Genomic DNA, 15856 nt, shown 5'->3' on the forward strand with positions numbered 1-15856 from the left:
CGGTGCGATTAGTACCATTGTTGTGCCCAAACACTTCAGCTGTGAGCGTATCCTCCCATTCTGGCATCAGCGTCATAAGGTTCTGAGAATCGAGTACAGGATCTCTTCAAGCACTATTCCCCGCCACCACCCGATGATTTCCGTAACGGTACATCTGCACTATTTCGGGCTCCACTTTGCTGATGCCAAACACTAACGTTAAGCCTCACTGTCACCGTAACAACTATCAGCACGTTGATCCAAGTACAGCACGAAGCCCTGTAAACGGTTTAATGCCACGCAGTATCATTAGTACCAACTACCGACACAGTAGATAAACGCCGACGTCTCATGTGAACATGACGGAAAGTTCTTTTGAGGCTCACGTGCCTCCTAGTGACTTGAAGACACGTGAGGCCATGTGGGTCCTCATGAGGTGAAGGTACGTGAGCCCATGAGCGACCTCATGGCCTCCCTCATGACAGCCCTCATGAGGTGAGGGCACGTGAGGATAAGGACACGTGAGGCCATGTGGGTCCTCATTAGGCGAAAGTACGTGAGGCGCCGTGAGGACATGAGGGCCCTCATGAGGTGATGGCACGTGAGGATGAGGACTCCTGAGGCCATGAGAGCCCTCATGAGGTGAAGATACGTCAGGCCATGAGCGTCGTGAATAGCCTCAAGAGATGAAGGCATGTGAGGATGAGGATAGTGAGGCCTTTCGGGATCTCGATGCCCTGAAGTGAGGTCCGTGAGGGCAAAATTTGAAATGGAATGTGAGGATGAGGGCGACTGAGGTTAAGTTAGTGGTAAAGAAAATTCGGTGAGGGTGAGTGAGGCTGATAAAGTCCGCGCTTCGTGAGGTGAGGATGAGTGAGGCCGCAGGAAAATGCCCACCTATGCCCCTGACGTGTGGTCGGTGACGAAGTACAGACGGCTGCTCGAGGCGTCGGAGACGGCCGCAGCCGTTAGCGGTCCCCGGAAAAGTTTCGCTGCCAGGAGCAGGGACTCCTACATCCCCCGGCGTGGGACCGAAACGGCGATGGTAGTGGCAAGGGCACGTGGCAAGTGCAAGATGGTAGTGGCAAGTGGCAAGCTTCTTGGTCGGGGGAATGAAATCGTGGAGAGCGCCGACGGCTGCCGCACCGGAATCGACGTCGGTCAAAGCTCCGACGGCGCGACCGAAGGGGGGTCGGGTGAATTGCAGAGGCCATCAGCTCGGATAGACGGGTGAAATCCTCACGAAGCTGCGCAACTGGATCGAGTGCGCTGGCGAACTGTGGCGGTGCAACACCCGGGTGTGAGGTGGAAGCTTGGGTGGTACGCGAAGGACTTCGGCGGTGCTGGGTGCGGCGTTGGAAACAGCGGCGGTGCTGGGTGCGGCGTTGGAAACAGCGGCGATGTGCGGGGTGGACACCTCCATTATCTTGTCAGCGTGCTCCGCCAATTGGGGAAGCTGCAAGTCGGAGGCTGTGGCCAGTATCATCTGGACGTTGGTGGGAAGGCGCTGGAGGAAGAGGCCATACCTTCAAGATACTGAGCTCGGCTGTGAAGGAGCCCGATGCCACAAAAGATATGTTTGTTAAAGGTGTAAGTAAATTATAAATTATGTCACACAAGATTGTTGTACACACTTTCAGAACATTTCTTAGGCTAGTAAATATTATCTAGTGTGTGCGTGTTCAGGCTGTTTGGTGGTGGACTCTCCCTTTTTTCGCTATCATTCTATTTTGTCACAAGTCTGCACATTAACTGCAACGTTTGTGACCCATTGCATTCAACTGCATCACAGAAACAGTGAGGGGAATAGGAAGGCTTTCAACACCAGACTTCTTTTTCTTTCTCCGTTTATGCTGTTGTAATGTGGCTGTAAGACTACAGTTGTGCCACATTTGCCATTACTGTATCAGGAATCTAAAGCATAGAACTGTAGGTGAACTCAATGAACACACTTTTTCTGGTGCGTTGTGGAGGCATAGTCAGTGTATCTGACCTGCATTCTGTGGCTTAAGAACTTAAACATATTATTTTTCCTTAACAGGGTACGCCCATCCCAGTAACTCCGAGTGTGGTGTACACAGGGCCACGCCATGAAGAGGCACAGCATATGCATCTTCACGTAGACAAGATCAGTTTGTGCAGAGTGATTGACCTAGAAGAGGGCGTGGCAGCCATCCTTGCTGCATATTGGATATTCCAAACCGTGTGCTGCCGAAAACCATACAACGTGCTTTGTACACTTGAACAACTCTGTCTCGGCTTCTGTGACACTTGGCCAAGGACCCCTGTCATAAAATCAGCGGTGTCAGCGGTACCTGATGAGCTTGTTACTTTTTATTTCACAATACGTGTGTCAAGTGTAGTTCCTTAGTTGGTCAAATCGATACAGCCCAAGAACGAGGACATTTATTGCTCTCCCGATTTTACCTTCCCCGAGATTATGTGGTTCTACACCTGTTGCATGGAGGCTATCTTTTTTACTCATGCTTTCCGTTTCTTGTTCTGTTGAATAATTGTGAGTTTGCAGCCATCATGTTGTCTATGTTGTCATGTATGTTGGTGTGCACTAATGACTTGTGAACATGTCAAATCTTTGTTCTAGCCACACATTATAACTTCCACCTCTGCACCCTGCCGCAACTGAAGAATGTCGAGTAGTCCTACTTTTCGACGGAAACTACATGAGGTAGTAACATCGAGATTTCTAAAATTTTTGTCAGCAGACATTTGCTGTTGCTGTACAACTTTCATCGTATATTTCTTTTGTCACAATTAGCACACTCTCGAAGAAAAGTTCTCAGCTTCATCTATGTGCTTCATTATTATTCCTGTACCCTTTTTATCAACAGGACAATACAAAAGCACATATATGGTAAAGCGTAACTTTCTTGTTAAGCTCGAAAGTGAAAGGCAAAACTGTTTATACTTCTATTTTCTTTTTCTTTTTTTTTTTCAGGTTTTACAGCTCTATGAAGTACATGAAAACATCAGAGGGCAGAAAGTCCTACTCTGTCTCCTGAATTGCTGGACATTAAAAAAGAAAAATACAGAGTTGTGACAAAATGTTGTTTCGGCTGTTTTATTATATTTCAATTAATTGTTCCGAGAAGTCCGTTGCGTACACTGAAGCGAGTTTGTATTTGCAGGACTGCCAAAATTTCTTTACAAAAGTATCTCGGTCACAGTAACCGAGAACTTATGGAAAAAAAGAATATATGGGTACAGTCATTCCCATTCACAGAGACTGTTCACACTAGTTTGGTTCTCGAATGGTGGCGAATCGAATACTGTGTGCAGAAAAGGGTCAATGTATTTCATCTTAAAATGTAGCATTGCAAAGATAGAGTGTACCTGTTACTGCATGATAAATTATATAGCCATTTTGGAGCCATTGCCCACACCGATGCTGCATGGTTAACTGTGAACTTAGATGAAGGGGTGTTATGCCATTTAAGTCAGCACTAGGGACTTTCTTTACAAATGTTAGTTGGTCATATGATAATGGATCGGCTACAAGTGCTCCTTTTAGTGAAATCAAGTTAAGTGTTTTCAACCATTAATTAGCATTTGCAAACCTGGTCAATGTCTAGTATATAAAAAATTATAAACACAGTTCAGGTGAAGTACAATGATAAAAATTATGTTCTGTACTCTCCATATATACAAGATGTTGAATAAAGACGAGGAGCGTGGAAGGAGGATGAGCGCGCGATAGGGCAGTGGGCTATAGTTCACGAGAATAAATCAGTTTTTCGAAACGGCAGCAAGACGAGCGGTCGCGTCCTCACTGCAATACCCAACACTTTGGTTCCGAAACCCGGGAGGCACCGCTCTCTGCCATGCCAGACGACCTGGACAACCTTAAACGGAAACGAGCGGGGACCCGAGCAGCGGTCACCCGCACCACCGCCCATCTTCGCGGGCTGCTGGCCTCTGCAACCCTCTCAGCAGAAGATGTTGAAGTGGACCTGGAATACCTCATCGCTCGCAGAGCTACATTTCAGGAATACGACCAGCAAATCCTGGCAGCAACAAGCGACGACGGGTACGATGAGGAGTTGAACTCAGTTCTGGAGCGCGAGCAGGAGCTCGATGCCGCCATTACCAGAGCCCGGCGAGCGCTTAGGCTCGCCTCGCAAGCGGCTGGTACAGCAGGAACGACCGGCGGTTCCTATGTAGCCCCAACTTCCCGAAGTGTTTCATTGCCTAAACTGCAAATCCCGCAGTTCGGAGGCAAGCTGCAAGATTGGGCTCGGTTTTGGGAGCACTTCTAGGCTACGATCCACAGCTGCAGTTCCCTGGCTGCCATCGAGAAATTCAAATATCTTCTGTCGTATGTCACGGACGATGACAACTACGAGAGTGCCATCGCTGTCCTCAAGCGACGATTTGGTCGCCCGGATCTTTTAGCCGCGGAGCATATTGATAAATTGCTATCACTCCGCCCAGTACACAGTGCCACAGAGGTGGGTTCCCTGCGGAACTTGTACGACGACGTATCCCGGCACATGCGAGCCCTGGAAGCCCTGTCGATCCCTCGAAGCAGCTACGGCGTCATCCTCTACAGGGTTGTCACGCGGTGTTTACCCGCCGAGCTGTTTGTTCAGTTTCGGCAGAAAGGAAGGGAAGCCGAAGTTGCGAACAGAGACCCCGTATGCGGAGACCCCCCAACGAGGACGTCGACGATGACCCAAGAAGGAAGGGAGACCGAGGCTGCGAGCAGTGGGGACTCCCCTACTAGAGCATCAACAATGAGCCAAGACGTGGACGCCCTTCTTCAGTTCTTGGCCATCCAGATTGAAGCCAGGGAGGAGGCCGCGCTCCATCGACACCGACCCGTTCACAAGGATCCAGAAAATGGCGACAGTGTGCCCCTTCCGTCAGCCGCGGCTCTTCCGACTGCCACAGCTCCAGAGAAGCCTGTGCGTGACGCACAAACGAGTAGTCCCCCCGCACCGTGCGTCCTGTGCCGTGATACCGGGCACTCAGTTGCAGCGTGTCCAGCTCCGACAGCTCCAGAAGACAAACGTCGACGTCTCCTAGCGGCCCGCCGTTGCTTTCGCTGTGCCAAGCGCTACCATCACGCTCGCCAATATCGGTCGTCCGCAAGCTTGACCTGTGGAAAGTGCAATGGGCAGCATCTTACGTCGCTTTGCGACATTCAGCCCAGCCCACGTAGTAACGTCAGCGCCGTCGGAATCGCGGAAGCGATTTCGCAAGATGTTCAGTCGATGGCTACGTCTGCGCAGGGCATCGTGACGTACCTGCAGACCGCTGTGGCAGAAGCCTCTGGACCGGCAGGAACACTCTGGGTCAGAGTACTATTAGACAACGGCAGCCAACGAACCTTTGTAACAGAGGACCTGACACGAAGGGTTAGGGTGCGAAGTGCAGGGTTCCGAAGATCTGGCGATCTTTTCCTTCGGCTCGACACGACGTTCTGCACGTCATACGTGCGCAAAGGTCAGCCTCTCTCTCAGCGGACTACACGAGTCCCAGGACTTGGACGCTCTCACGGTCCCAGAGATCTGCAGGTCCCTCAGCCCTGCAGTAGCGGCACTGTTGCAGCACTCTTGCAAGATCATGGCCTAGAACCCGCGCCGACTTCTTGTCCCTCTGACAACGTCGACAACGTCGACATTCTGGTAGGCGCTGACTATTACTGGCGATTTGTATCCGGCAAAATTGTTCGACTAAGCGACGACCTGACTGCGGTCGACACACTCTTCGGATGGACAGTCCAAGGGCCCGCCAACATCTCCTCCCTTGTTGGGGTGTCATCAGTTGTGTCGCTGCTGTGCTGCGCCGAAACAGGCGCTGTTCTAGATCCGACCGAAATGTGGCGGCTTGATGCACTGGGCATCACAGCTCCCGCCAGCAAAGACACAGGAGAAGCCGACCGCATCCTTTTCGAGGAAGACATCAAATTCCAGGAAAACCGATATGAAGTCCCTCTAATGATAAAAGAGCCTGAACTCCCTCTAGAAGCCAACAACAAGATAACAGCAGAAAGGAGATTAAACGCGCAGCTACGACGTTCCCGCACGGCGCCCGACGTCCTTCAGCAGTACGATCAAACTATGCGGGAGTATTTCACAGAGGGCCACGCGGAACCTGTCACAGGCCCGGACCCGCCGAGGAACCTGTATTACCTACCTCACCACGCCGTAATAAGCAAGGATGCAGTCACCACCAGGATAAGAACCGTGTTTGACGCTTCGTCCCATATTCCGGGCCAGCCTTCGCTGAATGACGTCCTGTCGAAGGGTGCAAACATCAACAGTGACTTACTTCATCTGCTGCTGACCTTCCGTTCCTACCCCATTATCCTCACCGCCGACATACGAAAGGCTTACTTGCAGATTCAAATCAGGCCGGAAGACCGCGACGCACTCCGATTCCTGTGGCTTACCGAGTTGCCTTCCGCTACAAACTTCCATCCTGAATGCCAAGAGTGGCGCATGACTAGGGTCCCCTTTGGCGCTTCCTCCAGCCCGTTTCTGTTGGCGGCGACCTTACATCACCACTTCGAGGCGGTTAGCGACAAGTATCCGGCCACCGCGGCACGACTTCGCAGAAGCTTCTACGTGGACGACCTCGTCATTGGATGCGAAAGCGTGAGCGAAGCCGTCAATCTGTACTCCGAAATCAGGAAGGTCCTCCGAGACGCCGGAATGGAGATTCGGAAGTGGGCCTCAAATTCGTCCAATCTCCAGCACATATTCCTCAAGGACGGCATAGCTTATGATGACGTCGGCTGCACGGATCCAGTGCTTCGCGTCCTCGGAGTGTCATGGGACAGGCACTCTGACACAATATCCGCGCGAACGGACACGGTGCACCATTTCGCCACGATTAGCCAGCCCACCAAGCGTACGCTACTGCAGGCGTTTTCTCGTCTCTACGACTCTTTCGGCTTACTCTTGCCCTTCACAGTTACTGCACGCCTACTCTTTCAAATGCTGTGGAAGGAACGCTTGGCCTGGGATGTCCCAATGGGACCCACGGAGCAGCACACGTGGTGGAAATGGGTGCATGGGCTTTCGCTGCTTTCTCAAGTACAGGTGCCCAGGTGCGCCATACAGTCACGAGACTGTCTACTAGACCTTCACCTCTTTGCGGACGCCAGTCCACGAGCGTATGGCGTTGTGGTCTATGCACGCACAAGCGTAGACAGTGACATACACTCCCACATTCTCATCGCCAAAAGCCGAGTCGCTCCGCTAAAGCCCGTGACGATTCCGCGGCTGGAGCTCCTTGGCTGTCTACTCGCCGCCCGCATCTTTAGTCGCATCCGCAACTCTCTATCTTTTTCTGTCACGAGGACCATCTTCTGGACCGACTCACTAATTGCCCTGCACTGGATAAAGAGCGAGCCTTCGAAGTGGCCTCAGTTCGTCGCCGCTCGGACGGAGGAAATCCGGCAGTTAACCAGCCCAGAACGATGGAGGCACTGCGACGGTGCCCACAACCCCGCCGACCTTCTTACCAGAGGTCTCTCGGCACAGGACCTCATCGACAGCAATGCATGGTGGAAGGGACCACCCTGGCTGTCGAACCGAATCGACCACAGCGCCTCGCCAGAGGCAGACCTCGACAGCAGCTTGGAGTCCGAACTGGTTTGTTCGCCCGTTGCCACCGGCGGCCAGGATGCTTTGATTCGGCTGGAAGATTACAGCTCGCTGAGACGTCTCCTACGAATCACAGCCTACGTACTTCGCTACGTTGCCAACCTACGTCGCCCGGACGCCAAGCGCACCGGTCCGCTCTCAGCACAAGAACTGCTCTCCGCCGAGCGCCTTTGGGTAGAGCGTACTCAAGGGGAGACATTTGCAACTGAAATCGCTGATCTAAAAAACTCGCGCCCGCTTCCCAGGTCTTCCAGCATTCTTACGCTGAACCCGTATCTCGATACCAGCTCACTCCTTCGAGTCGGTGGCCGCCTGCAACAAATGGAAGACACCGAGCGTGTTCGACATCCCATCCTCCTTCCCAGCAAGCATCGCCTGACTGAACTGCTCATCATGGACAGGCACATGCGCCTTCACCATGCCGGGATCCAAGACACGTTATGTGAACTGCGACAAAGCTACTGGGTGACGAAGGGACGTCAAGCCGTGCGCCGGACACTGCATACGTGCCTCCAATGCAGGCGAAGGCGTCTCAGTCCAGAAACTGCACCGGTTGCACCTCTAGCGAGAGAAAGGCTAACCCCCTCGCTCCCGTTCGACACAGTAGGAGTCGATTTCGCCGGACCTCTTTATGTCTCCAGGGAGGACGGCACCGAGCACAAGGCCTACATCACGCTCTTCACCTGCGGAGTAACCAGAGCTGTCCACCTAGAGCTTGTCTCCGGAATGACCACACAGCACTTCCTCGCCGCCTTTCGTCGCTTCATCTCCAGACGGGGTGTTCCATCCCTAGTCATGTCAGACAACGCGCGCACCTTCCATCACGCCGCCCACCTTCTTTCAGTCCTCCCTCCCCCGATGTCCAGGACCTCGCCGCCCACCACCACATTCAGTGGAAGTTCATCCTTGAAAGGGCACCGTGGTGCGGGGGATGGTGGGAGAGGATGGTGCGTTCCGTCAAGGAGGCTCTGAAACGCTGCTTGGGCAGGCGGCGTCTTAACTTTGAGGAGCTCACCACAGCCCTACGCCAAGTAGAGAGCATCATCAACTGTCGTCCGTTAACCCACATCTCCTCGGACCCACTCGACCTCGAACCTCTCAGGCCATCCCACCTTTTGCTCGGGAAAAGGTCCACCACTCTGCCCGGGATCAGCCCTGTCGCACCGCCAAGAGACACCAGAGGTCTTCAGCGTCACTTGAGGACCCAAGAGCAGACGAAACAGCACTTCTGGGCAAGATGGCGCAGGGAATACCTGCTGCAAATGAGATCCGCTCACATGGCACAGTCCAATCCGGAGGCCCAACTGAGACTTGGAGATGTCGTCGTCATTCACGACAAGGGGACACCACCGATGCTCTGGAAGCTCGGTCGCGTCACCCGACTCGTCCTTGGACGCGACGGCGTGATACGTGGTTGCGGTCTCACGTTGGCAAACAGGTCGACCATTTATCGCCCGGTTCAACTGCTCCATCGCGTGGAAGCAGACTTGGGAGCACCGCCGGCCCGGGAGGGTGTTGAATAAAGACGAGGAGCGTGGAAGGAGGATGAGCGCGCGATAGGGCAGTGGGCTATAGTTCACGAGAATAAATCAGTTTTTCGAAACGGCAGCAAGACGAGCGGTCGCGTCCTCACTGCAATACCCAACACAAGACATGAGTACACTCATGTACAAATAGATATGCCCCAGGCGTCCATGCACAAACATAATAATTACAATATTGTGTGACTATCTAAGGAAAAAGCAATGAAAAATTCGCAGCAAGCAAGAAATGAAAAGGTTACGGCTGCGTGGTTCACAGTTCGCAGCTTCCGTTATCGTACAGGCAAAGAAACCTTCTGCCATTTTGTTGTTCTCTGTGGGCGCATGCAACGTTAACGTATTTTCACTTGGATTACCCTCTCGTATAATACCGATCACGGTATGTAGTTTGCCTAAGCCAAAGATTGCGCCACTTTTAACGAAAACGAGGAAGTTACGTCATGTGTCACGAGGAGCAAATCACGGGCCCGCTAGGCCGGCTGTGACAGCCTCGTTTCCTCGTTATGCGTGCAACTTGCAACCTGACGTAAGGAGCAATCGATTTTTGCAACCAAAATAGGTATCTGGCTGTTTATTGGGCGAAGAATCAAGACGAGACTTCGTTCCGAACCAAAGTACCCCTTTCCTGATAACGAATTGTTTATCGTTCGGCGATGTGGGAAGCGGAGTGAAAGTGTACCATTTTATTTGCGGGTCATTTTATTTTCGTTATTTCATTGTTCTGTTACCTTCTCCGCTTCGCTGTCTTTGCTGACCGTTTGCCTTCCATTTGCTTTCTTTTATTGAAGCTTATGTTTACTGTTTACACTTATGTTTACGCCATTGTTTCGCAGTCTGCGTACAACAGCAGCAAAGCTGGAGTTGAGCAAACAAGCAAGACGTATCCGTGGTACAACCTTATTAACCATTATACAACACTGGCATCTTGTGCGTCTCGTGTGTGCAGTCCATTAAATTCCATCCTGCAGTTCTTGCATGTCTGCTCGTTATAGTAGATATTATTTTGTGTGTCGAACATTTTTGTTCATCTCCATATGCCCTATAGATATCGCCGGGAGTGCAGGAAACGTCAATCTGATGTGTGCACAACAAAGCGTCGCTCACTCGTCTCTCTTTGTGCTTTCATGATAAATCCATTTTAATCGATTACATAATGACTCTCTCCTGGAGACCTCGGGTATAAGATGACCGCCAACCGGAAACTCCATTGTTATTGGCGTGTGCGCTGCGGACTATGTTGCTGGATAACCGTGTCCCTGTTGTTGCGCTAACATTGCTGGCCGCCGTGTTCTGCGCTGGTGAGTCCCGCATATTCCACTAACATGCACACTGAGAGAGGAATGAATTTGTTAGTATTGCTTTCCCGTGGCTCGCCTCAGGAATGCGGGAGGCAGACCTCCGACTTATTAATCTTCTGTAGCAAGCGTTAAATGCATTGCCTCGCCTCGCCAGGAGCTACCGCGCGAACGCCAATCCCAACGTTTGTTCAGGATCCCGGCCACCCAAAACAGCTTCGGCTTCGCGTTGCGTGGGGGTTGGAGAACCTGAAAAATAAGTGCAACGTGTGCTATACGTGAGTTTAGCCTCAGATGCTGTCACGAATAGTGAACATTCTGAACAATGCTTCACGCTGAATTGTAGGCAATAGACGCTCTGTTACAAAAAGCGGAAAAGCGAGAAGCTCTGTACTGACTGCAGCTTTTTGTACAGTCGATCGCATGATATGTAGGATTTCAATGAGTGTTTTGGTTTCGAAAAGAAGAAAATAAAACGTATTTGACCAACCGAGATCTATGCCGATGACCGTCCTGTATGATGTCTGCCCGAGAACACTCCAAGGGAATAACAGAGAAATTTTAGTCATTTCGAGGATTAGATGCATAGCGGTAGTCATTGGTCCCTTTCCAGACTCAATGTACAGAAGCTTATGCGAAACTTAAGAACTGTTTGCAGTGATAGAAACAAATGAAGCAAATTTCAAGGTTTATCGAAAGTGCGCAATAATGGCTAGCTGAGGAAGGAGAGACAGCAGTTGTTCACCAATTTACTCAATTTATTTCGTAGGGTGCTGTCGCAGAGAACCACCTGCTGAATTATGAGCGTTGTGCAAATTCCTAAAGTTGGTTTGGAGCGCAGCTTACAGCTTTATTAGTTGTGTTCGTAGTATAAGTCCTGATCAGAACAAAAAAATTAATATGCGTTCCTTTTTTTTCCCAACATATATCAGTTGGTTCTTCGAGGTGGGTGATACGACCAGGCGGGCATTCTCTCGAAGAGATTATGTGACTGCGCAATGTCTAATTACCTCATGTTAATTGCATAACTCTCTAATTAGGGATTTTTCGCAAAGGTAAGACAGCACAGAATATGAGACCATCCTCGTTGAAAGCCATTGTATTAAAAGGAGGGAAAAAAACAACCGAAGCAAGCACATACGTTGCAGTATCCATCCTGAAATTCTTGCATGCAGAGCAGAAGTGAAATCCGCGAGCACCCGTGTCGGATAGAAGACATGGCCTTAACCATCGACGGCGTATCTGGGCAGCAAAGCGGTTGATCTGTCCAGCACATCATCACCTACACTGTAAAAAGATTACTTCACTGCATGGCACGCTGTGCGCCAACCATTGCCACGGATGATAGGGATATCGCTTCTGATTCGAAGAGAGAAATGGGTGTACGCCTTTTTCTGTCAATCATCATATATCCAAATTGGCACAAATAGGCGTATGCCTCCCTCTCTCTTAAGCGGTAACCTATCATTCCTCGCAGTGGTTCGTGCACATTGTGCTATGCGCTGAAGTTCTGTTTTGAGAGTGTACACCAATCATCTCGATAGTTCGAAAGCCCGTTCCGACGTGATTGATCGTTGTCCTTCCTCGTGCCTCGTGCCCTACTTCAGTTTCGGCTCATTTGTATTGCGAAATTGGGCGATGGATATTTGAGCGTGCTCGCTCGTGTCAGGATTTCGTCTAATGGAATAGTTTTCAACAAGGGCTTTCTACCATTTTGCTATCTCACTTTTGCTCCAAAGCATCTAAATAGACAGGCAATTATTGCATTTTACCAAATAGTCACGTACAAGTTAGATATTATCCAAGGTATAGACAGGAAACTGCCACAGGAAGCCATCCGTTGCGCGGACTACTACGATTGTAACTAAATGACGTCAGAGATGACGTCGGCAGTATTAAATAATAAGCAGGGCATAATTAGCCACGGCCGTTTACATTCGCGCACTTCGTTTGCGCTGTATCCCCTTTCACCCTCCTTGACCCAGCCATAATCATCCATGGCAACAATACTAGATGACAACAGAGAAAAATAAAACATCAGGTTTATTGACACATATCAATTCTCAATGAATGCATACAGTGATCACGTTCTTGACAATTGACAGTTTTTTCTCTGCGTGCGCTTGGCCAGCACGGACGTATATGACGTATATTCTGCTGCTCCTGAGATTGTGCATTGCCCATAAGCCTACGTAACGTTTATTTCTCTCTTGGGGGTTCCCCGGAGGCTTGGGGGTTCCCCGTTGTTTTTGCTTAAGTATGCTATTTCGATTCTGGCTTTCAGCGAAGCGTACGTCAAGGACGACTTCAGACACAGTGGTTATAGTATGCTTACGTCCGGGAACTCAAGTGTGTCATCGAGAACTGTATTATGTGTAAGGGCAGATTTGACATCTGTCCGTTTGCAGGGCCCCCAGATTGCTTCGACCATCGACCATGTAAAGTGCAAGGTCCGTTTGGGTAATCTGTCGCTTTCAGTCGTCAGTTTGTATATCCCACCATCTTCACCCCTGATGCCAACGACGTTCAAAATACCTTTATAGGGCTAGAATCACCTTTTTTGGTTGTTGGCGACATCAACGCCCACAGTCAGGTGTGGGGAAGTAGAACGACAGACAGAAGAGGAAGAATCTGGAGTGATGCCATCGAAGATCTGAATCTCTGTCTCCTTAACGATGGTTCACCCACTTACTTGCGCAGGGACTTCACGACAGACGCCCTAGACCTTTCACTTTGTTCCAAGGGCATTTCTAGGTCTCTATCATGGGTTACCGACGTTGATGGGCAAGGCAGTGCTCACCTGCCTATCTATATCTCGTGTGAAAGATATGTCTCACAACCGCGGTGCAAAATGGTTAGATTGACTAACTGGGGCACATTTCGCGCGGCGGTCACCAGTCATGTGCACCAGGGCATGTCGGCAGACCAGTTAACAGAACTACTGCCATCTTCTCTTCGATCATGATCTCGACATGTGAAGGTCACATCAGGTCACATGGGTACAAATCATCGTGTTGAACAGCTTCGAGCATGCAGGAGAAGGGCTGAACGGAAGGCAAGACGGTCGGGATTGCTCGAAGACATTGCAGCAGCTGGGCGTATCGCCAGATCTGTACAGAGGGCAGTAAAGGTAGAAGATCGTCAGCGATGGCGTCGGTTTTGCTCAACCCTTTCGCCGTTTCACTCTGCCACGAGAGTTTGGAGCGTGGCTCGCTGTCTGAAGGAGACTCCACCTCAAAGAAATCCGCTGCGTCTATTGGCCCTTTCGCTCAATAAGACTGAGCATGATGTTGCTTCCCATTTTTGCACAGCCATCACAGCCAGTTCTCGGGCTGCCAGGAGTGATTAGTATCAAGCACATACCTCTCGTCTTCAGGAGGTAGTTGCACGGGCGGACCTGGTCACCCATCGAGAAGTGGACATGATTTTTTCTTTGTCTGAGCTCAAAGCTGCGCTATGTTCATCTCGAGCCCAATCATCGCCAGGCCAAGATGGCATTACTTAGAGTCCTCCGCAACCTTAGTGCTGCTGCTATGTCCTGTCTTCTTTACGTGTACAATGCATCGTGGAACAACAGCGTGGTGCCCGTGGCTCGCTGACTTTCTACAGCAGAGATTTGTATCGGTGCGCATACGTGATGAAGCCACGCAGAAAGTCGTGGTAACGCAAGGAGTACCACAAGGTAGTGTGTTAAGCCCCATATCATTTAACCCCGTCATGGTTTGTCCGAAGTCCTGCATAACGTCCAAGGTCAATATCTCCATGTATGCTGATGATGTTCGTACCTGGACAGTTGGAAAATCAAGACCTCCAATTTGGCGTCGTCTGCAAAGCTCTCTGGACAGAATCATGCAGTTCTTCACTAAAGTCGGCTTGGATATATCAGGGGACAAATCTGCAGCTCTCACCTTCACAAGGAAGCATATGCACCGATATCAGCTGTGTCTTGCTGGCTCGCCGATCAAGCAGGTGAAACACAGATTTTTGGGTGTCGTCCTCGACTGCAACTTGTCCTGGAAAAAACACATCGATCACCTTGACAAGAAGGTTCAGCGGTGGACCTCTGTCCTTCGTCATTTTGCTGGCTCCAAGTGGGGTATGGATGAGCAATCACTCCTGGCTGTTCACAAGGCTCTTGTTCGTGATTCACTTGTGTATAGACTTCCTGTTCTTCATGGCATTTCTGAGATGCAACTTCAGCGGCTTCGGTGCTTCCTTGCACGCAGCCTGAGGATCTGTCTTGGCGTCCCCAGAGCTGCAGGAACGCAGATGGTCATCGCCGAAGCTCATGACATACCAATTGAAGTCCTCAGAACGAGGGAGGGTTACCATTTACGCCTTATCGCTCATCACCGCCGTCACCCATTGGTAGGAAAACTTTATTGGCGCAAACAGAGCAACCTCTACAAAATCATTGCGGAAGCAAAGCCTAAGTTTCCCTCGTTCGTAGTAAACCAAACAGTGTCTTCGTCTCTCCCGTGGTCTCTGCCACTGCCCTCGATCTCCCCCGGCATTTCGGGACTCAACGTTAAAAAAATAAAGTACCACCGTCAGTCCTTCGCCAGATGTCATTGGACATGATGTTAAGCGTCTACGCTGAGCACACTGCCGTATACACCAACGGGTCCTCTACACCTGTAAGTTCATCGGCCGCCTTCGTTATTCCATCGGTCCAGGTGTCTCACGGGTATCGACGGGCACATTGCACTTCCTCTACGTCCGCAGATCACTTTTCAGTGGATCCCAGGTCACTGTGGACTAACCGGAAATGAAGAGGCTGACAGAGTGGCTGCTGTTGCCAGACAATGCCAGGGGTGATACCGAATATGTTGACCCATGGTGACAGGAGGGCATTCTTGTCCTATACAATATCGCAGGGACATTGCAGACAGGTCCTTGTTCCACGCCGTCGATCCAACTTTGTCGTTTTCCCTCCCAGACTGTTTGCCTCGCTGTCTCACCTCCCTTCTGCATCGACTTCGCCTCAGTGTGGCCTTCACCCCGCAGTTCAGACACAGACTTCTGGTTATGGTTAGGCTTCAACCAGCTCGGGTTCCAACTGCGGCATCGTGGCAAGCATTCAACACGTCCTCATCGACTCTGGTCTATACAGTTCGGAGAGAACAATGCTCAACTGACCCGTATCAACAACGAGCCCCTCAGCCTTGCAGCAATCTTGGGTCCTTGTTCTAACCCTGTGCAGCACCGTCAATGCCTGCACTCATTCTATGTGTTCCTGACGTCTTCTAACCTGCTTGAACTCCTATGACGTCATGACTCCTATGACGTTGCCATGAATGATCAAATGTTCTCTTCACAGCATTTCATCTCCGGTGGCCGACCCGATGAACTACTATCCCCATCAGTTACGACGCACCTGCGTGTGTGATATCTCATTTGCGTGTGTCAT

At 50.7% G+C, this 15856-nt stretch overlaps 2 protein-coding genes across 2 annotated transcripts in view; both read left to right on the plus strand.

Moving 5' to 3' along the window:
- The first annotated feature begins 3818 nt into the window (after positions 1 to 3818).
- Positions 3819 to 9133, plus strand: LOC135371435 (uncharacterized). The gene is made up of 3 exons (XM_064605489.1): positions 3819 to 4154; positions 4254 to 8407; positions 8455 to 9133. Exons 1-3 carry the CDS (start codon positions 3819 to 3821, stop codon positions 9131 to 9133), a joined length of 5169 nt encoding a protein of 1722 aa, XP_064461559.1.
- A 1220-nt stretch (positions 9134 to 10353) lies between these two features.
- LOC135371437 (venom metalloproteinase antarease-like TserMP_B) overlaps positions 10354 to 15856 on the plus strand; it is a 148548-nt gene continuing 143045 nt past the window's right edge. Inside the window, exon 1 of the mRNA XM_064605490.1 lies at positions 10354 to 10449. Coding sequence (XP_064461560.1) covers positions 10386 to 10449 — 64 coding nt within the window. The 5' untranslated portion in view covers positions 10354 to 10385. The remainder of the gene's footprint in view (positions 10450 to 15856) is intronic.

Source organism: Ornithodoros turicata, unplaced genomic scaffold (assembly GCF_037126465.1).
Source record: "Ornithodoros turicata isolate Travis unplaced genomic scaffold, ASM3712646v1 Chromosome11, whole genome shotgun sequence".
NCBI lineage: Eukaryota > Metazoa > Arthropoda > Arachnida > Ixodida > Argasidae > Ornithodoros > Ornithodoros turicata.